The sequence below is a fragment of the Ranitomeya imitator genome, chromosome 4 (assembly GCF_032444005.1).
Source record: "Ranitomeya imitator isolate aRanImi1 chromosome 4, aRanImi1.pri, whole genome shotgun sequence".
Classification (NCBI taxonomy): domain Eukaryota; kingdom Metazoa; phylum Chordata; class Amphibia; order Anura; family Dendrobatidae; genus Ranitomeya; species Ranitomeya imitator.
Window position 1 is genome coordinate 8835478 of NC_091285.1, and position 20748 is coordinate 8856225.

The 20748-nt window shown below is 49.6% G+C and overlaps 1 protein-coding gene across 4 annotated transcripts in view; it reads right to left on the reverse strand.

The window, feature by feature from the left end:
• CACNA1C (calcium voltage-gated channel subunit alpha1 C) overlaps nucleotides 1-20748 on the reverse strand; it is a 317941-nt gene that overhangs the window by 74381 nt on the left and 222812 nt on the right. For 3 of the 4 annotated variants that reach the window (XM_069762924.1, XM_069762925.1, XM_069762923.1), the window contains exons 16-29: nucleotides 20299-20413; nucleotides 19735-19867; nucleotides 19485-19557; nucleotides 19056-19188; nucleotides 17699-17828; nucleotides 16980-17039; nucleotides 16220-16326; nucleotides 16061-16148; nucleotides 15264-15371; nucleotides 14867-14919; nucleotides 11230-11376; nucleotides 8331-8532; nucleotides 3909-4067; nucleotides 3718-3828 (exon numbers count right to left, since the gene is read on the reverse strand). In XM_069762924.1, the coding sequence (XP_069619025.1) occupies nucleotides 3718-3828; nucleotides 3909-4067; nucleotides 8331-8532; nucleotides 11230-11376; nucleotides 14867-14919; nucleotides 15264-15371; nucleotides 16061-16148; nucleotides 16220-16326; nucleotides 16980-17039; nucleotides 17699-17828; nucleotides 19056-19188; nucleotides 19485-19557; nucleotides 19735-19867; nucleotides 20299-20413 (1619 nt within the window). Of the gene's footprint in view, nucleotides 1-3717; nucleotides 3829-3908; nucleotides 4068-8330; nucleotides 8533-11229; nucleotides 11377-14866; nucleotides 14920-15263; nucleotides 15372-16060; nucleotides 16149-16219; nucleotides 16327-16979; nucleotides 17040-17152; nucleotides 17213-17698; nucleotides 17829-19055; nucleotides 19189-19484; nucleotides 19558-19734; nucleotides 19868-20298; nucleotides 20414-20748 lie in introns of all 4 variants that reach the window. The other variant, XM_069762926.1, reaches the window with a different exon arrangement.

Genomic DNA, 20748 nt, shown 5'->3' on the forward strand with positions numbered 1-20748 from the left:
TGGAATAGGAATTCTCGGTTCTAACAAAGAATTCTGAACCACAAAATCTTGAATATTTTGAACTCTTGCCGTGAGCTGATCCACACATGAAGACAGACCTTTAATGTCCATTGCTACACCTGTGTCCTGAACCACCCAAATGTCTAGGGGAAAAAAAAGGCAAAACACAGTGCAAAGAAAAAAAAATGGTCTCAGAACTTCTTTTTTCCCTCTATTGAGAATCATTAGCACTTTTGGCTTCCTGTACTGTTGTGATAGGCAATTCAGTATCACAATGGACATAGCGGTCAGAGCACATACAGTGATCTGACAATAACCCAAAATAATAGAACGAGCTCTGAGACGTGGGAACTCTGCAGACCGCAATCCCTAATCCTCTCTAAACAACACTAGAGGCAGCCGTGGATTGCGCCTAACTCTGCCTATGCAACTCGACACAGCCTGAGAAACTAACTAGCCTGAAGATAGAAAATAAGCCTACCTTGCCTCAGAGAAATACCCCAAAGGGAAAGGCAGCCCCCCACATATAATGACTGTGAGTTAAGATGAAAGGACAAACGTAGGGATGAAATAGATTCAGCAAAGTGAGGCCCGACTTTCTTAACAGAGCGAGGATAGGAAAGATAACTTTGCGGTCTACACAAAACCCTAAAGAAAACCACGCAAAGGGGGCAAAAAGACCCTCCATACCGAACTAACGGCACGGAGGTACACCCTTTGCATCCCAGAGCTTCCAGCAAAACAATTAGACAAGCTGGACAGAAAAAATAGCAAACAAATAGCAAAGAAGAACTTAGCTATGCAGAGCAGCAGGCCACAGGAATGATCCAGGGAGAAACAAGTCCAACACTGGAACATTGACAGGAAGCATGGATCAAAGCATTAGGTGGAGTTAAGTAGAGAAGCACCTAACGACCTCACCAGATCACCTGAGGGAGGAAACTCAGAAGCCGCAGTACCACTTTCCTCCACAAACGGAAGCTCCTAGAGAGAATCAGCCGAAGTACCACTTGTGACCACAGGAGGGAGCTCTGCCACAGAATTCACAACAGGTCTCTTTCTTTATCCAGAAAGCGGGGCAAGTCTTTGTCTCTGTATAGAAAGCGGGGCAGGTCTTTGTCTCTGTACAGAAAGTGGGGGCGGGTCTTTGTCTCTGTCCAGAAAGCGGGGCAGGTCTTTGTCTCTGTACAGAAAGCAGGGGCAAGTCTTTGTCTCTGTACAGAAAGCAGGGGCGGGTCTTTGTCTCTGTACAGAAAGCGGGGGAAGGTCTTGGTCTCTGTATAGAAAGCGGGGGCAGGTCTTTGTCTTTGTACAGAAAGTGGGGGCGGGTCTTTGTCTCTGTCCAGAAAGCGGGGGCGGGTCTTTGTCTCGGTACAGAAATCGGGGCAAGTATTTGTCTCGGTAGAGAAAGCAGGGGTGGGATCTTGTCTCAGAACAGAAAGCGGGGGCAGGTCTTTGTCTCTGTCCAGAAAGCGGGGACAGGTCTTTGTCTCTGTACAGAAAGCAAGGGTGGGTCTTTGTCTCTGTACAGAAAGCAGGGGCGGGTCTTTGTCTCTGTACAGAAAGCAGGGGCAAGTCTTTGTCTCTGTATAGAAAGTGGGGGCGGGTTTTGTCTCTGTACAGAAAGGGGGACAAGTCTGTCTCTGTATAGAAAGCGGGGGCGGGTCTTTGTCTCTGTACAGAAAGCAGGGGCGGGTCTTTGTCTCGGTACAGAAATCGGGGCAAGTCTTTCTCTCGGTACAGAAAGTGGGGGCGGGTCTTTGTCTCTGTACAGAAAGCGGGGGCGGGTCTTTGTCTCTATCCAGAAAGCTGGGGCGGGTCTTTGTCTCTGTACAGAAAGCAGGGGCGGGTCTTTGTCTCTGTACAGAAAGCTGGGGCGGGTCTTTGTCTCTGTACAGAAAGCGGGGGCGGGTCTTTGTCTCTGTACAGAAAGCGGGGGCGGGTCTTTGTCTCTGTACAGAAAGCGGGGGCGGGTCTTTGTCTCTGTACAGAAAGCGGGGGCGGGTCTTTGTCTCTATCCAGAAAGCTGGGGCGAGTCTTTGTCTCTGTACAGAAAGCTGGGTCGGGTCTTTGTCTCTGTACAGAAAGCAGGGGCGGGTCTTTGTCTCTGTACAGAAAGCAGGGGCGGGTCTTTGTCTCTGTACAGAAAGCAGGGGCGGGTCTTTGTCTCTGTACAGAAAGCAGGGGCGGGTCTTTGTCTCGGTACAGAAATCGGGGCAAGTCTTTGTCTCGGTACAGAAAGTGGGGGTGGGATCTTGTCTCGGAACAGAAAGCGGGGGCAGGTCTTTATCTCGCACCTCCTTCCTTCTAGCGGATGGGGGCAGCAGGACCGTGCTTTTACTCTGGTTGCGCGTATAAGCACAGGTATCTCCTAGTAGAGAGATTACATTGGGTCCCTGGAGCTGATGATGGAGGGGCTCCTCCTCACCGTGCCGCTGATCCTAGCTGCTGCAATGCACGGTGAGATCAGACACACCGGGGCCCTGACTTTCCGGGGGTCTCTACACCATAAACACTATTCTTCGTACGTTTCCTACAAAGTATCTGATGGTGTGAGAACGACCAGAACTTCTTCTGTAACGCCAGTCACGGACACGACGCTGGCCCCCGGGAGATCATCAATGCTGGACACGGACATGGGTCATTCCTCCTATTATTGGGGGGACGAGTCCATGGGGGGCCGCGTGTCAGACCCAAGGACCCTTTGAACACATTCACTCAGAGATGATTGTTCTTAAAGGGAAATTCCTCTTTTATATCCTTAATAACTCTGGATCCGCTGGGAGATTACAGCTCCCCGGCTGCACAGCTCCACTAGCGCCCCCTGCTGAGTCAGTGTCTGTATGTATAGTTCTCTGATGAGCTGCAGTGTATCATGGGATCTCGGATGTTGGGGGTCAGCGTGCATGCTGGTCCCTGTAGTTCTGTATCTGTATTATTACATAAATGTGACATTAGCCAAAGGGAACCTGAGGAGTCGCTGAATTATCATCACCCCCATGTGAGAAGTAACTGCCCCCTATGCCTAAATCATTTCACGTTACCCCCCAAAACCGTATCACGTCACTGACGAGAGTGGAGTCATCTCCAGAAGTTACTGCAGGTTCTTGTGCAGGCTGCTGATCAGTCCGCTTCCCATGCTTTACACTGCTGCTTTGCTTGGTCAGCAGGAATCAATGGAAATGATTTACAAGGACAAAAGGATTATAAACTACAGGCAACTAAATCGCCAGGCAAAAGGGGAGATATCAGGAAAAGGGCACAAATAGCCAGAGGGGAGGAGCCTCAATAAGGAGGCAGGGCCTGGCGAGGCGATGTGAATGTATGGACGCTCAGGTTCCCATTGTCTAGTATTACATCTCTCACTGTCCCGCAGACACGGGTGGATCTGTATACTGACAGCTGGGGTTATAACCCAGATTCATCGCCCCCTTCACTCTTCTGCCACTAAAGCCAACAGATGTCCAAAGAGGAGCTGCCAAAAAGCGCCTTGAATGCTGCACGGACATGGCGGTACTACATGGTGTACACTTGCGGAGCCGCCAGGTGCGGGAGGGGACGTGCATGTATGGGAGGGATCCATACCCCTGATTGGGGCTGAGGTGGTGCTATGGGTACAGCTGCCCCAGGGGGTCCCAAAGTGCTGACAGGAAGCCTCTCATAATAATGGAGAGCCCCCGCCCATCCTGACGTCCCCCTCCGATCCGCTGGACCTACCTTTGGCTTGAAGGCAATGAGTTTCAGGATCATCTCCACGGTGAAGAGGCCGGTGAACACCATGTTGAGGATGTTCATGGCTTCCTTGAAAGAACAGCTCTGCCCGTAGTGCTGGAATAAGGGAGGGAGGCGATCAGTGGGGGGGTCACTTACTTTTGCAGCTATTCCTCTACTAAGGGGCAGCCTCTTACCTGCATGGCCAGACAGATGGTGTTCAGCAGGATCAGCACGAACATCAGATACTCAAAGTAGGTGGAGTTGACCACGTACCACACTTTGTACTGGTACTGGTTCTTGGGTATGTACCTCCGCAGGGGACGAGCCTTCAGAGCGTACTCCACACACTGACGCTGCGGGGAGACGGAGGAAGAGAGGAGATGAACGACTGGTGAAGACGGACAGGAGACGAGTGTCAATGACAAGTATATACAGGAGGAGTGGTACTGTGCAGTGTATATATACAGGAGGAGCGGTACTGTGCAGTGTATATATACAGGAGGAGTGGTACTGTGCGGTGTATACATACAGGACAGGAGAAGTGGTGCTGTGCAGTGTATATATACAGGAGGAGTGGTGCTGTGCAGTGTATATATACAGGACAGGAGGAGGGGTACTGTGCAGTGTATATATACAGGAGGAGCGGTACTGTGCAGTGTATATACAGGAGGAGTGGTACTGTGCAGTGTATATATACAGGAGGAGCGGTACTGTACAGTGTATATATACAGGAGGAGTGGTACTGTACAGTGTATATATACAGGAGGAGTGGTACTGTGCAGTGTATATATACAGGAGGAGGGTACTGTGCAGTGTATATATACAGGAGGAGTGGTACTGTGCAGTGTATATATACAGGAGGAGTGCTACTGTGCAGTGTATATATACAGGAGGAGTGCTACTGTGCAGTGTATATATATACAGGACAGGAGGAGTGGTACTGTGCAGTGTATATATATACAGGACAGGAGGAGTGGTACTGTGCAGTGTATATACAGGAGGAGTGGTACTGTGCAGTATATATACAGGAGGAGTGGTACTGTGCAGGGTATATATACAGGAGGAGTGGTACTGTGCAGTGTATATATACAGGAGGAGTGGTACTGTGCAGGGTATATATACAGGAGGAGTGGTACTGTGCAGTGTATATACAGGAGGAGTGGTACTGTGCAGTATATATACAGGAGGAGTGGTACTGTGCAGTGTATATATACAGGAGGAGTGGTACTGTGCAGTGTATATATACAGGAGGAGTGCTACTGTGCAGTGTATATATACAGGAGGAGTGGTACTGTGCAGTGTATATATACAGCACAGGAGGAGTGCTACTGTGCAGTGTATATATACAGGAGGAGTGCTACTGTGCAGTGTATATATACAGGAGGAGTGGTACTGTGCAGGGTATATATACAGGAGGAGTGGTACTGTGCAGTGTATATATACAGGAGGAGTGGTACTGTGAAGTGTATATATATATATATACAGGAGGAGTGGTAATGTGCAGTGTATATATACAGGAAGAGTGGTACTGTGCAGTGTATATATACAGGAAGAGTGGTACTGTGCAGTGTATATATACAGGACAGGAGGAGTGGTACTGTGCAGTGTATATATACAGGAGGAGTGGTACTGTGCAGTGTATATATACAGGAGGAGTGGTACTGTGCAGTGTATATATACAGGAGGAGTGCTACTGTGCAGTGTATATATATACAGGACAGGAGGAGTGGTACTGTGCAGTGTATATATACAGGACAGGAGGAGTGGTACTGTGCAGTGTATATACAGGAGGAGTGGTACTGTGCAGTATATATACAGGAGGAGTGGTACTGTGCAGTGTATATATACAGGAGGAGTGGTACTGTGCAGTGTATATATATACAGGACAGGAGGAGTGGTACTGTGCAGTGTATATATATACAGGACAGGAGGAGTGGTACTGTGCAGTGTATATACAGGAGGAGTGGTACTGTGCAGTATATATACAGGAGGAGTGGTACTGTGCAGTGTATATATACAGGAGGAGTGGTACTGTGCAGTGTATATATACAGGAGGAGTGGTACTGTGCAGTGTATATACAGGAGGAGTGGTACTGTGCAGTATATATACAGGAGGAGTGGTACTGTGCAGTGTATATATACAGGAGGAGTGCTACTGTGCAGTGTATATATACAGGAGGAGTGGTACTGTGCAGTGTATATATACAGCACAGGAGGAGTGCTACTGTGCAGTGTATATATACAGGAGGAGTGCTACTGTGCAGTGTATATATACAGGAGGAGTGGTACTGTGCAGGGTATATATACAGGATGAGTGGTACTGTGCAGTGTATATATACAGGAGGAGTGGTACTGTGCAGTGTATATATACAGGAGGAGTGGTACTGTGCAGTGTATATATACAGGACAGGAGGAGTGGTACTGTGCAGTGTATATATACAGGAGGAGTGGTACTGTGCAGTGTATATATACAGGACAGGAGGAGTGGTACTGTGCAGTGTATATATACAGGAGGAGTGGTACTGTGCAGTGTATATATACAGGAGGAGTGGTGCTGTGCAGTGTATATATACAGGAGGAGTGGTACTGTGCAGTGTATATATACAGGAGGAGTGGTGCTGTGCAGTGTATATATACAGGAGGAGTGGTACTGTGCAGTGTATATATACAGGAGGAGTGGTACTGTGCAGTGTATATATACAGGACAGGAGGAGTGGTACTGTGCAGTGTATATATACAGGAGGAGTGGTACTGTGCAGTGTATATATACAGGAGGAGTGGTACTGTGCAGTGTATATATACAGGAGGAGTGGTGCTGTGCTGTGTATATATACAGGAGGAGTGGTACTGTGCAGTGTATATATACAGGAAGAGTGGTACTGTGCAGTGTATATATACAGGACAGGAGGAGTGGTACTGTGCAGGGTATATATACAGGAGGAGTGGTACTGTGCAGTGTATATATACAGGAGGAGTGGTACTGTGAAGTGTATATATATATATATATACAGGAGGAGTGGTACTGTGCAGTGTATATATACAGGACAGGAGGAGTGGTACTGTGCAGTGTATATATACAGGAGGAGTGGTACTGTGAAGTGTATATATATATATATATACAGGAGGAGTGGTACTGTGCAGTGTATATATACAGGAGGAGTGGTACTGTGCAGTGTATATATACAGGAGGAGTGATACTGTGCAGTGTATATATACAGGACAGGAGGAGTGGTACTGTGCAGTGTATATATACAGGAGGAGCGGTACTGTGCAGTGTATATATACAGGAGGAGCGGTACTGTGCAGTGTATATATACAGGAGGAGCGGTACTGTGCAGTGTATATATACAGGAGGAGCGGTACTGTGCAGTGTATATATACAGGAGGAGCGGTACTGTGCAGTGTATATATACAGGAGGAGCGGTACTGTGCAGTGTATATATACAGGAGGAGCGGTACTGTGCAGTGTATATATACAGGAGGAGCGGTACTGTGCAGTGTATATATACAGGAGGAGCGGTACTGTGCAGTGTATATATACAGGAGGAGCGGTACTGTGCAGTGTATATATACAGGAGGAGCGGTACTGTGCAGTGTATATATACAGGAGGAGCGGTACTGTGCAGTGTATATATACAGGAGGAGTGGTACTGTGCAGTGTATATACAGCTGAAACCAGACGTTTACATACAGTACACTATATACATATGCACACTCTGCTGACCACCGTTCTCCCCATACACATGCGCACTCTGCTGACAGCTGTTCTCCCCATACACATGCGCACTCTGCTGACAGCTGTTCTCCCCATACACATGCACACTCAGCTGACAGCTGTTCTCCCCATACACATGCGCACTCTGCTGACAGCTGTTCTCCCCATACACATGCGCACTCTGCTGACAGCTGTTCTCCCCATACACATGCGCACTCTGCTGACAGCTGTTCTCCCCATACACATGCGCACTCTGCTGATAGCTTTTCTCCCCATACACATGCGCACTCAGCTGACAGCTGTTCTCCCCATACACATGCGCACTCTGCTGACAGCTGTTCTCCCCATACACATGCGCACTCAGCTGACAGCTGTTCTCCCCATACACATGCGCACTCTGCTGACAGCTGTTCTCCCCATACACATGCGCACTCTGCTGACAGCTGTTCTCCCCATACACATGCGCACTCTGCTGACAGCTGTTCTCCCCATACACATGCGCACTCTGCTGACAGCTGTTCTCCCCATACACATGCACACTCAGCTGACAGCTGTTCTCCCCATACACATGCGCACTCTGCTGACAGCTGTTCTCCCCATACACATGCGCACTCTGCTCACAGCCGTTCCCCCCTTGGCTCAGCCGACATGGTTTCCCCTGACCTCTTGCGTATCTGTCGGCCGCCCCGACCAGCACACTTGTCAGCCTTTATTCCGATGTGTATGGACACCTTTTGTGACTCCTCAGTCTGCAGTGGCTGATAACGGAGAGCTATAGACTGCATTCACATTGACATGACATTATAGCCCCGTGTCCGTCGGTCCAGCCCTCCCAGCCTGCCGAGATAACGGGGTTTACTGTCCCTGTAAAGCCACGGACGCATCGTCACGTCTTCCATACCTGGTTCTTGTCCAGCTCGCAGTTCTTATATTCCTGCTCTCCCTGCTCCTGAAACGTGACAATGACGAAACCTACGAAAATGTTCATCATGAAGAAGGCGATTATGATGATGTAGATGATGAAAAAGATGGAAATCTCCACTCGGTGGTTGTAGATGGGACCTATGTCCTCAGTGTGGGAGTCAATGGCTCTATACAGCAGCCTGAAAAAAGCACAAGAGACAGCGTCTGTCACCGACCAACATGAAGTCACACTGTGGCCTGAAGACTGAAACGTGGCTGGAGCCGTGGCTAGTCCAACATCACCCTGCAGGGGGCACTGTGCATGGAGCCACGTTTAATGAGCCTGACAATTCTGCTTTCCTACACACTCCTATGAAGATATGTTTGCTCCAGGTACAATGTACCACACAGATGGGTTGTAGTCAATGTGCTTCTGCACGTGGCCAAGTTTCCACATGGACTTCTGGTCAGCTGGGGAAACAATGCAGCATAGCCCAATTTATACTGCATGTATTGGAGGCAGCTCCTGAGGGGTCTGGAGGAGGGGACAAATGGGACTGGAGGAGAGGACAGAGGGGTCTGGGGGAGGGGACAGAGTAGTCTGAGGGAGGGGACAGAGGGGTATGAAGGAGAGGACAGAGGGGTCTGAAGGAGGGGACAGATGGGTCTGGAGAAGGGAGAGAGAGGGGTCTGGAGGAGGAGAGAAAGGGGTCTGGAGGACGGGACAAAGGGGTCTGGAAGAGGGGCTGAAGGGTCTGGAGGAGGGGACAGATGGGTCTGGAGTAGGGGATAGAGGGGTATGGAGGAGGGGACAGAAAAGTCTGGAGAAGGGAGACAGAGGGGTCTAGAGGAGGAGATAAAGGGGTCTGGAGGAGGGGACAAATGTCTGGAGGATGGGACAGAGGGGTCTGGAAAAAAGGCTGAAGGGTCTGGAGGAGGGGACAGGGGGGTCTAAAGGAGAGACCAAATGGGTCTGGAGGAGGGGCCAAAGGGGTCTGTAGGGGAAGAAAAAGGGGTCTGGAGGAGGGGACAGAGGGGTCTGGAGGAGGGGACAGAGTAGTCTGAAGGAGGGGCTGAAGGGTCTGGAGGAGGAGACAGATGAGTCTGGAGAAGGGAGACAGGGGTCTGGAGGAGGAGATAAAGGGGTCTGGAGGATGGGACAGAGGGGTCTGGAAAAGGGGCTGAAGGCTCTGGAGGAGGGGACAGATGGGTCTGGGGTAGGGGATAGAGGGGTATGGAGGAGGGGACAAAAGTCTGGAGAAGGGAGACAGAGGGGTCTGGAGGACGGGACAGAGGGGTCTGGAAAAGGGGCTGAAGGGTCTGGAGGAGGGGACAGAGGGGTCTAAAGGAGAGGACAAATGGGTCTGTAGGAGGGGACAAAGGTGTCTGGAGGGGAAGACAAAGGGGTCTGGAGGAGGGGACAGAGGGGTCTGGAGGTGGAGACAAAGGGGTCTGGAGGGGAAGACAAAGGGATCTGGAAGAGGGGACAGAGGGGTCTGGAAAAGGGGCTGAGGGGTTTGGATGAAGGGACAGAGAGTCTGGAGGAGGAGACAGAGGGGCTTAGAAGGGGACTGGGTGGTCTGGAGGAGACATTTCTGGCAGTGGCTTATTCCCTTCTCCCTAGTGAGAGCAGAGCTCAGTGTACATGTGTATCGGGAGGTTGGGTGGAATAGGTTTCAGCATCTTTAGTGAGAATTTCAGGAAACTACTGCAAGTTTTCTGAAAATCTCATTTATTTTTATACCAGTCCTTAAAGGGGTTTTCCCCAGGAACTAAAGTTAATTTTAATCAATAGATCTTATAATAATAATAATTTCCACAATTGGATGTGTTTAAATAAAATATTCCTGTGCTGAGATAATCTTATAAATGTGTCCCCCTGTGCACTGTGTAATGGTTTTGTCTGTCTGTGCAGGGACATGGTCTGGTCATACCACATCTCCTGGGCAGGGGTGACAAATGGAGAGTAGACAGTCATTACAGCATCGGATAGCAGCCGATTATTTTTGTGAGATAAAACATTTCCCTTCCCGTTTTTAAACAATGTTTTACTTCAAAGAAAGAATCATTTGTAATCCCGGCTGTAATGTCTGTATATTCTCTTTTTCTCCCCCCCTGCCCAGGAGTTGTGGTATGATCAGCCCATGTTCGTGTACGGTCAGACACGACCATTACACAGTACAGCAGGGGGGGCACATTTATACCATTATCTCAGAGCAGGAACATTCGGCGTTCACCTTCACATCTTCTGGTGTCATTTTGGCCGCTTTGTCGTCGTCCTCCTACGAGTCGGGCCGGTGTTTTCAGGACCTAACTGGTGCAAAGCACCTCGGGCCCACATGAGCCCCATCTGCCGCCTCTGACATGGAGAAAAATATTGGCCCTGGCATAAAGAAGAAGCCGCGGACACAGCAGATATTCCCTTCCACAATCTAATTAGGATTATCCGAGGACACGGAGCCGCTGGTGGCGCGCGATCTCCGCTCCTGTGATCGGTGACGTCACCGCAGATATTAAACGGCTTTATAAAATAATGCACGGATTTGATTAAGACTTGTCAGCAAGCGCGGCCCACACAGGAGCTAATAATACAGATCCACCAGCGTCAGTCACTGCTCATCATCATGGCAAATGGTAACACGTCCGCGGTGACAACGGACACAGTCACTGAGGCACTGTCCTCTAGGACTCATAGCAAGTGTTCATTAAGGGACTGTCCAGGATTTAGTTACTGTCCAAAAACAGCGCCACCCCTGTCCACAGGTTGTGTCTGGTATTGCTTCACACTCACGTCAATGGAGTTGCAGTACCAGAGACGCGGCAGAGGAGGCGCTGTTTCTGGAAGAAAGAAGCCGCATTCTTCTAACCCTCAAACTTTCTGCATCCCCACAACTCACTCCGGCCAACCCTCAAAGGTGGAGACTGTGAAAAGCGCCATCATGGCGTCCAGGACGTTATCGAAGTCGAATTTGCTGTTCTCCCAGTTGCGTTCCTGGATCATCGGCTGGGACACGTCGCCGTCCTTGTAGGTGATGTACTTCCCCCTGCAGAGCGTAAGATTTAGCGTTCAGTCCCATGGCTTTACTAACCGTATATCATCCTGCAGTCACATCCAGAGCTGCAGTTACAATTCCGGGTCGCGTCTTTGCTCCGCTGTGCTGCAGTCCAGCAGATGTAGTGTACACTATAACAATGCAGCTTGGGCTGTGGCTGAGCAGATACCGAGCAGAACTATGAATGCAGCTCCGGATGGGATTGTAGCTGTAAGACTTGAATGTGAATAGGGTTCAGGATAAGCGTCCAGACACCCCCATCATTGTGCAATGTCTGCCGGTGATCCTCAGCACAATGAGGGCAGCTGTCGGGAAACTACTGGATCTAGAGGTTCTGTACAAGAATAAAAGGGATCATGTCGTGTAGTAATCCCACGTCTCAGCGCTGAGAAATCAACTGTAACGTCACAAAGACACATGCAAATCAGCCTGAAGGGGCAAAGGGGAGTGTCAGTGCTCAGAGGGCGTTCACGTCCTTAACAGACGTCCAGGCTAATTTGCATGTGGCTTTACAGTCAGTCATCCCCAAAATGCAAATTAAACTACTTATACATTTATATAGGGCATAGTAATCATACCAGCAGTATACAATTATAGAGAGAAAATGTGCTTATATTTTATATGTAAATGAGGTCACTTCATTGCCCCCTTGTTGCGGCCATTGCTCAGTTACTTCCTCCAATTTGCATATCAAGCACTTTCCCTGATATTGATTGACAGCGCTCATTTTCTCTAATCCCAATCTATATTCCTACACATGTGCACAGACACTCGAGGAGACGGGTGCTAACAGTGTGGGAGCAGCCACGCTCTGATCCCTGACTCCTTCCTGTGGCCACGCTCTGACCCCCAACTCTTTCCTGTGGCCACGCTCTGATCCCTGACTCCTTCCTGTGGCCACGCTCTGGTCCCCGGCTCCTTCCTTCGGCCACGCTCTGATCCCTGACTCATTCCTGTGGCCACACTCTGACCCCCAACTCTTTCCTGTGGCCACGCTCTGACCCCCGACTCTTTCCTGTGGCCACGCTCTGATCCCTGACTCCTTCCTGTGGCCACGCTCTGATCCCCGGCTCATTCCTTCGGCCACGCTCTGATCCCTGACTCCTTCCTGTGGCCACACTCTGACCCCCAACTCTTTCCTGTGGCCACGCTCTGACCCCCAACTCTTTCCTGTGGCCACGCTCTGATCCCTGACTCCTTCCTGTGGCCACGCTCTGATCCCCGGCTCCTTCCTTCGGCCACGCTCTGATCCCTGACTCCTTCCTGTGGCCACACTCTGACCCCCAACTCTTTCCTGTGGCCACGCTCTGACCCCCAACTCTTTCCTGTGGCCACGCTCTGATCCCTGACTCCTTCCTGTGGCCACGCTCTGATCCCCGGCTCCTTCCTTCGGCCACGCTCTGATCCCTGACTCCTTCCTGTGGCCACACACTGACCCCCAACTCTTTCCTGTGGCCACGCTCTGACCCCCAACTCTTTCCTGTGGCCACGCTCTGATCCCTGACTCCTTCCTGTGGCCACGCTCTGATCCCCGGCTCCTTCCTTCGGCCACGCTCTGATCCCCGACTCTTTCCTGCAGCCATGCTCTGATCCCTGACTCCTTCTTGCGGCCACACTCTGATCCCCGGCTCCTTCCTGCAGCCACGCTCTGATCCTTGACTCCATCCTGCAGCCACGTTCTGATCCCTGACTCCTTCCTTTGACCACGCTCTGATCCCTGACTCCTTCCTGCGGCCACACTCTGATCCCCGTCTACTTCCTGCGGCCACGCTTTGATCCCTGGCTCCTTCCTGCGGCCACGCTCTGATCCCCGGCTCCTTCCTGCGGCCACACTCTGATCCCCGGCTCCTTCCTGCGGCCACGCTCTGATCCCCAGCTCCTTCCTGCGGCCACGCTCTGATCCCCGGCTCCTTCCTGCGGCCACTCTCTGATCCCCGGCTCCTTCCTGCGGCCACACTCTGATCCCCGGCTCCTTCCTACGGCTACACTCTGATCCCCGGCTCCTTCTTCGGCAACACTCTGATCCCCAGCTCCTTCCTGCGGCCACACTCTGATCCTCGGCTCCTTCCTGCGGCCACGCTCTGATCCCCAGCCCCAGTGTGCCTGCCGCTGGGCTCCTCCAGTGCGGACATACACTGTGTGGGTTGTGGCTGCACTCTGAATCCTGGCTCCTGTATGCAGCTGCACTCTGATCCTTGGCTTATGTCTGCAGCCACAATCTGATCCTTGTCTCCTGTATGCAGCCACACTCTGATCCCTGGCTCCTATCTGCATACATGCTCTAATTCCTGGCTCCTGTATGCAGCCGCACTCTGATCCTTAGCTCCTGTCTACAGCCGCACTCTGATCCTTGTCTCTTGTCTGCAGCCACACTCTAATCCCTGGCTTCTGTCCGCAGCGACACTCTGATCCTTGGCTACTGTCTGCAGCTGCGCTCTGACCCTTGGCTCCTGTCTTTTCAGAGAGGAGCCAGGCATCAGAGTGCGTCCAGACTAGCACTGTGTTCTTGCTGCTGGGCTCCTCCATTGTTGGTGCACAAGCACAGTAACCCAAATTGAGTTCAGACAGTGCATGCTCTGGGAAAACAAGTGCTGTCAATCAAGATCACAGACAGTGGTCGATATGCAAATCCCAGGCACTGAGCCCTTGGCCACAACAATTTACATGAAAAGTAAAAAGTCAGTTTTCTCTCTGTAACTTACAGTATATACTGCTGGTATAATGTTTATGGGGCTAAGTCCCCTAAATAAATGTTTCATTTGTATTTTGGAGGTGACCAACTCCCTTTAAAGCTTCATTTCTCAGCACTGGCACATCAGATTACCACAAAACAGATATTGATATCATTGTTATGCTAGGACGGTATGACAATCATCCTGACAGCTTCCCGTTTATAGAGTTACTTTTAGGACTCCTTTGATATTTCATAGACAAACGTCAGAAGTTTAGATCAGTGGTGGTCCGGTACTAAACCAGAGGAAGAAAAGTGCTACACAGAAAATAAAGACAGGCTCAAAAGAAAGTCTATACAGTCCGTGTTCAGTCTCGGAGGAAAGCAATGTTCACCAGATGAATACATTGCAGGACATGGACAGGCCAACAGAGCGAGCCTCCTCCTTCTGGCAAACACCTTAGATGCCGTGGTAGCTATTGACCGCGTCATCTAAGGGTTAAATGAAACTGGCCCCATCTCAGTACTGATGATCAAGGACAATAAGGTTAATAGGAGCCGTGGCACCGGACAGGACAAAGCCCGGCAATCATTTCTGGAACACCCCCGAACTACCAATGTAAAAACGCTGCAAGCAGGTCTCCAAGGGTTAATCCTTGTATGACGAAAAGTATTTACTGGCCTTTGCCTATCTGTAACAAACTCTCAGCTCTGAGAAGTAAAAACAGCTTTCAGCTTTTGGATGCAAACAAGAATGTTCCCATTCACTGACAGCAAGAGTAAAAATGGTATTTCGGACACAGAACGTACTTGCAGTCGGCCTCTGTAATCTTCGAGCTGTCGGAGCAGCTGTAGAGTTTCCCCTGAAATCACAGATTGGATCGTTATCAGTAAATCCCAAAGCCTCCCCCTTTCCAGTGACCCTACTGAGAAATATCAGGACATCTTCAGTAAATCTGACATGTCTCTCCTCACAGCTGCAGCAGGAGCCTCCCCCCTTCTTGGCCCCACCCACTGACAAAGCCCCACCTCTCATGTAACAGTTCAGCAGGAGATGAACCCTTGTGTTCTCAGCTTGCACAATATCCAGCAGATTACCACTCACTCCAAATCAGAGAAGAACAAACGGCAAAATCTTCTGCTTTACTTTTTTTGCTATCTAATCCGTCTGCTCCTGATCAGCGGCGCCCCTAAACCATCGGCTCACCTTGAACAGCTGCACCCCGATACAGGCGAACATAAACTGCAGCAGAGTCGTGACGATCACAATGTTACCGATGGTGCGAATGGCCACGAAGACGCACTGGACCACGTGCTGCGGAGGCAGAAGACAGGGAAGGTGCAAGGCTTGTCATCCGCTGCCGACACAGGTCCACAGGATACAAGTCTGTCCACAACGCTGAACAATCCCGTGTATACAGAATAGGAAGTGCTGACATCGGTTCCTGCTCCTTACCCAGCAGTCAGGTGATCACTAGATCTCAGGATGGAGACGCTGGGTCCTAAGAGACCAAGTCAGATCTGCTATGCAGCCAGGAGGCTGAATTTCCCCTGGAACCGGGGGCCTATACACAAGCCCCAGTTACAGGGGCTATCACATTTAAAACAAAAGTTTTGAGATGTTGAATTAGCCCTCCAAAAATGTTTTATGACCTTATATGTAACTTAAATTAAAAATAAAATAATTTAAAAAATAATGAAAATTAGATAAAAAATAAATAATAAAAGAAAAATGTTCCAATGTGCCTAGGAAAATATCGGCTGATATAAAAAAAATGAGTATAAGTATAAGTTTAAAAATAAATAAAAAACAAACAAGTCCCTCGTGATGAAAACAAAATGCAGAAATTATTTTAATATCAAAACAAGAAAAAGATTTACAGCTCATGAAATGACAGGTAAGAAAAATCCTGAGAACATGTCCTGAAAGTGGCCCGGACCTGAACTGGTTAGGATGTGACTAAGTGCGGCCCCTTCACCCACAGACATTATATTGTCACTCACCTTGAGGCCTTTTGCTCGGTTAATGGCCCTGAGGGGTCGCAAAACTCGCAGAACCCTCAAAATCTTCACCACGTTGATAGCGCTCGACCTAAAACATGAGGAGGGAAGATCTGTAAGAAGGTCCGAGCCGGAGGGTCGGACATCATGGCTCCTACTTACTGTATTCCGAATGAGATGAGGGAGACGCTGACCACCAGCAGGTCCAGAATATTAAAGTAATTCCTGCAGAAGGATCCCTTGTGTAGGAAGGCTCCGTACGCCGTCATCTGAAAGCCGAGACGCACCAGTGAGGTGGGAAACAGTGTGTGTGAGTGGCGATACCGTGCTGTACCACGTTCATGCCTGTAATGAGCACGTGCGGACACCACCCCACTGTGACCCCCAAGATCGGTGAGGAGTCTGCGGCCCGGCTGTAAGAGCCGATCTGAGCAAAGACTAATGGTGAGAGCAAACCATGCACACGCGTGACAACCACACCGGATCGTGTGACAACATGCAAGAAACAGAGTCTGCGTCCTGACATCACGGCCATAACGTTCCCCGGTCAGTATATTCCTCCACATACGGAACCATAAGGTCATTGCCCTTGTTTTCCTGTAAACCTTGGAACAAATCTAAATCCCCGGTATTGTAAGAGCTCTGCCACTTTCAGTTGTAATCTAGGGGCGGCCCACCCCAACAAACTCCGTGTGCACATACCCGGAGGGTCCGTCCACACGGAGCTTGTTACACTCGGAAAAATCTATCCTGAGCTGAAAGCTGAGGCTGATTCTTCCTGGCATATATTTGCACTTTTCTACTGGTTATGTTGCACGTTCCTCTGTGTCGTGGCCCCCTACCTCTTAGGGCCCCTGTGTAGGTAACCAGGCTGCAGACCCTACAGAAAGAGGATTTTTTTTGCGGGGGGGTTGCCGTTTACCTTAAGGATAATTTCTAAAGTGAAAATGCTAGTGAAAACGTAATCGGCGTTTCCTAGAATCTGAAAGACAGAGCAGAGAGTGGTTAGTGCAGGAGGCAGGAGCGGCAGACGGGGCGACGGTGCGTTAGCGTTGAGCAGAGGTGGAGACGACAACGCGCTCGCGGCTCCGTTACCTTCAACGCAATCTCAACGGTGAAAATGACGGTGAAAACTATATCAAAATAAAAGAGGACCTGAAAGACACAAAGTCAATGAGCCGAAGGAGGCAGCAACCTCAGGGGGCCGGGGAATAATCACAACGTTTAGGATGGAAAATGGAAAAATAATAATAATGTGGAGGGATATGAATGAGGACAGCGACCTATGAAGGGTTACTGACGGGAACCTTTACACCTTACTACAAAGCTAAAGGGAACCAGTCCTGCTCAAACAGCGGACGGCTCGTCATAGTGGGAATGATGATAATCGGCAGTCAGTAAGGGGTTAACCTACTGGCTCTGTAGTCACAAACTATACCGTAGATCTGGACTTTCAGTGCCGCCATCCCGTGCACCTGGGAGGAGCGCTGCACAACTACCAGACGTCTACAGTTTAGCTTTGTAATAAAATATAAAAAGAGAAATCTCTGGGCACAGACGGCTCCGGCCAGGTGACGTGACGGGTAAGAGGGATCAGGTTGGATCTCCCATACCCCAGACAAGAGGAGACATTGTGCATACTTGATTCCTGAAGGAATAGTGTTTCACTGGGTCTTCTGCGGCCAACGAGATGCTGCTCAGGAGGATGAAGAAGAGGATGAGGTTAGTGAAGATATTATTGTTGACAATTCTGTGGCAATGGAGTCGGAACCTGTGAATAGAAAGGAGACGAGGGGTTAAGATGGAAACATCATCTCCCTAACAAAAAATAATACAAAATATCTGAGCCAAGCAGTTCCCCTGAGTTTACTGACCATGACAGGCCTAATTAACAAGGATAGAAGGAGCTGACCCAATTTGCGGAGGTGGGAGAAAGTACGAGGAAAGGAAAGTCACAGCAGTCAACAAAAGGAGCATCCGAGAAACACCTCAAGGTCCATCCTAAACTTGTTCCTGTAAAGAACCGGAGCAATCCCAAAGATCCAGCTCCTCTGGAAAAAGATCTGTCTCTATCCCAAAAATCGGTCTTTCAAAAAGACCCAGTTCTATTGGTAAAGATCCAGCTCTACTTCAAAGACGAAGCTTTATCCAAAAGTCCTAGTTCTATCCCAAGAATCCAGCTCCTAAATATCCCAAAGATCCTCGCTGTTTCTATCGGCAAAGAGCCATCTCTACCAGCAAAGAGTCATCTCTATCGGCACAGAGCCATCTCAACCGGCAAAGAGCCATCTCAACCGGCAAAGAGTCATCTCAACCAGCAAAGAGTCATCTCAACCGGCAAAGAGCCATCTCTACCGGCAAAGAGTCATCTCTACCGGCACAGAGCGATCTCTACCGGCAAAGAGTCATCTCTACCGGCAAAAGAGCCATCTCTACCGGCACAGAGCCATCTCTACCGGCACAGAGCCATCTCTACTGGCAAAGAGCCATCTCTACTGGCAAACAGCCATCTCTACCGGCACAGAGCCATCTCAACCAGCAAAGAGTCATCTCAACCAGCAAAGAGTCATCTCAACCGGCAAAGAGCCATCTCTACCGGCAAAGAGTCATCTCAACCGGCAAAGAGCCATCTCTACCGGCAAAGAGTCATCTCTACCAGCACAGAGCGATCTCTACCGGCAAACAGCCATCTCTACCGGCAAACAGCCATCTCTACTGGTACAGAGCCATCTCTACCGGCACAGAGCCATCTCTACCGCCACAGAGCCATCTCTACCGCCACAGAGCCATCTCTACCGCCACAGAGCCATCTCTACCGCCACAGAGCCATCTCTACCGGCACAAAGCCGTCTCTATCAATAATACTGTGCTGTGTCACTAGAGATGCTTTGCTCCTTCTCTACCATCAGAGACGTTTATCTATCTGCACAATTCCAGCTCGGTGATTAGATTTACGCACAACAGATGAGACTGATGTCAGACCAGGCATAGAAATTACTTGTTATCTGAACGGAAAACGAAGAATGCTGTGGCTTCTGGCATCGGGGCCGCTTTTTCCTTAATGTGCATTTCAGAGAGTGGACGAGGACGGGGACCAACCGGCATCTCAGGTTCTTCTTCTTCCTCTTCCCCTGAGGAAGCACAATAAGACAATGACACAGTAACGCATAAAACCGGCAGAATACCTATTTAAAAGTTACAATGAAGGGCTCCTGGAAATAATGGTTCAGAGGGAAATCCACCGCTGAGTGCTCTCATCCCAGAGATAGTTTTACAGTGACATTCCCTTTTAAGAAGCAGAACTCTCGACTTTTATAAAAATCATCTGTGCAATATCCACAACGTATCTCCGTCACTCACCGAGACCTTTCCCACTCTCATATTAGCAATGTCTATGATTACTGTATATCTGTGGATGGTACATTACCTGGGTTGTCGTTGTTGCTGGGGTAAGGAGTTTTCTCATTGTTCTCATGAGATGGATATTCCTCTACACTGATCTATACACAAAAGACACATAGAATATATTACAGTGCTATGAAAAGGGCAGGCTCTGCAGGGGCGGAGACATTCCCTGCACCATGCCCCACCCACGAGGACCCTGCAGTATGTAAGCCTATACAAGCAGAAATGGGCCAATAACACTGGACAATCAGTCACTATGACGCTGTTCACACCTTGGTTGCTACTGGAGACTCCCCGTCGGCCGTGATCGCCTTCAGCTCTATCTTTTCCTTGTTCTCCTCCAGGGCCGGCACCGGTGACTTTCCAATGGTGTCGTTGTCTTGCTTTTTCTCTGGACTGGCCGTTCTAAGCAACACAAACAGAATGGGCTTAGAAGATACAGAGGTGTGTTACTGAAGTCACAAACATCCGTGATTATTATGACAGACTCCAATTCTCATCAGATTTGTAAGAGGTTCTGCAGCAGACATCAGCAGCCAACGCTCGGACCTGTAGATGTGCAGGTGGATTTGCCAGGGATCTGAGCTTGGATGGGCTGACTACACAAACAGACTGTTCATGAAGTTAACCCTTTGTGAACGGGCCCTTAACATTCAGCGCCCTGTTGTTTTTGTCTGACAACACTGGATCTTTAAATCCTTAAGGAGATCTGAGGCTGTCAGTCACTGATTTGCGCAGCTAGAAGGATTTACGGGTTAGGGCATGGACACCGAGTTTTGGCTTAGTAGTAGGGGATAATTGAATAAAGTGATGGCGAGACTCCTCGCCGGACTCACCGAGCCAGCTTCTTTCTCTCCTTCTCTTCCTCCTCCTCCTTCTGAGCTGAAGTCAGACTCTCGGCATCAGCCAAGTTATCGACAGCGATGGCCAAGAAGACATTCAGAAGGATGTCTGTGCAACGATAAGGAACTCGGGGGCTGAGTCAGAGCAGTTGGTGGCATCTGCAAACCGTGCAATGTTGGCCAATCATGTGGATTTCGGTAGAGTTGGGGGCTTCGTACTCTACCCAATAGGGGAATGAAAGTCTTGGTGTTGGATTTTGATATCTTGATACCTGACAGCGACACACAGCCCGGCCGAGAGTGCACGCGCGTTGGGGGCCCGGGTGGAATAGCTGTCTGCCGCTATATAAAGTGTATGGACGCCCACCAATCACAAGAATGACATTTCTGTGTCCCCCTTTCCAATGGATCAAAGTGCACAGGACCTCTGATCTTGTCAGCGGT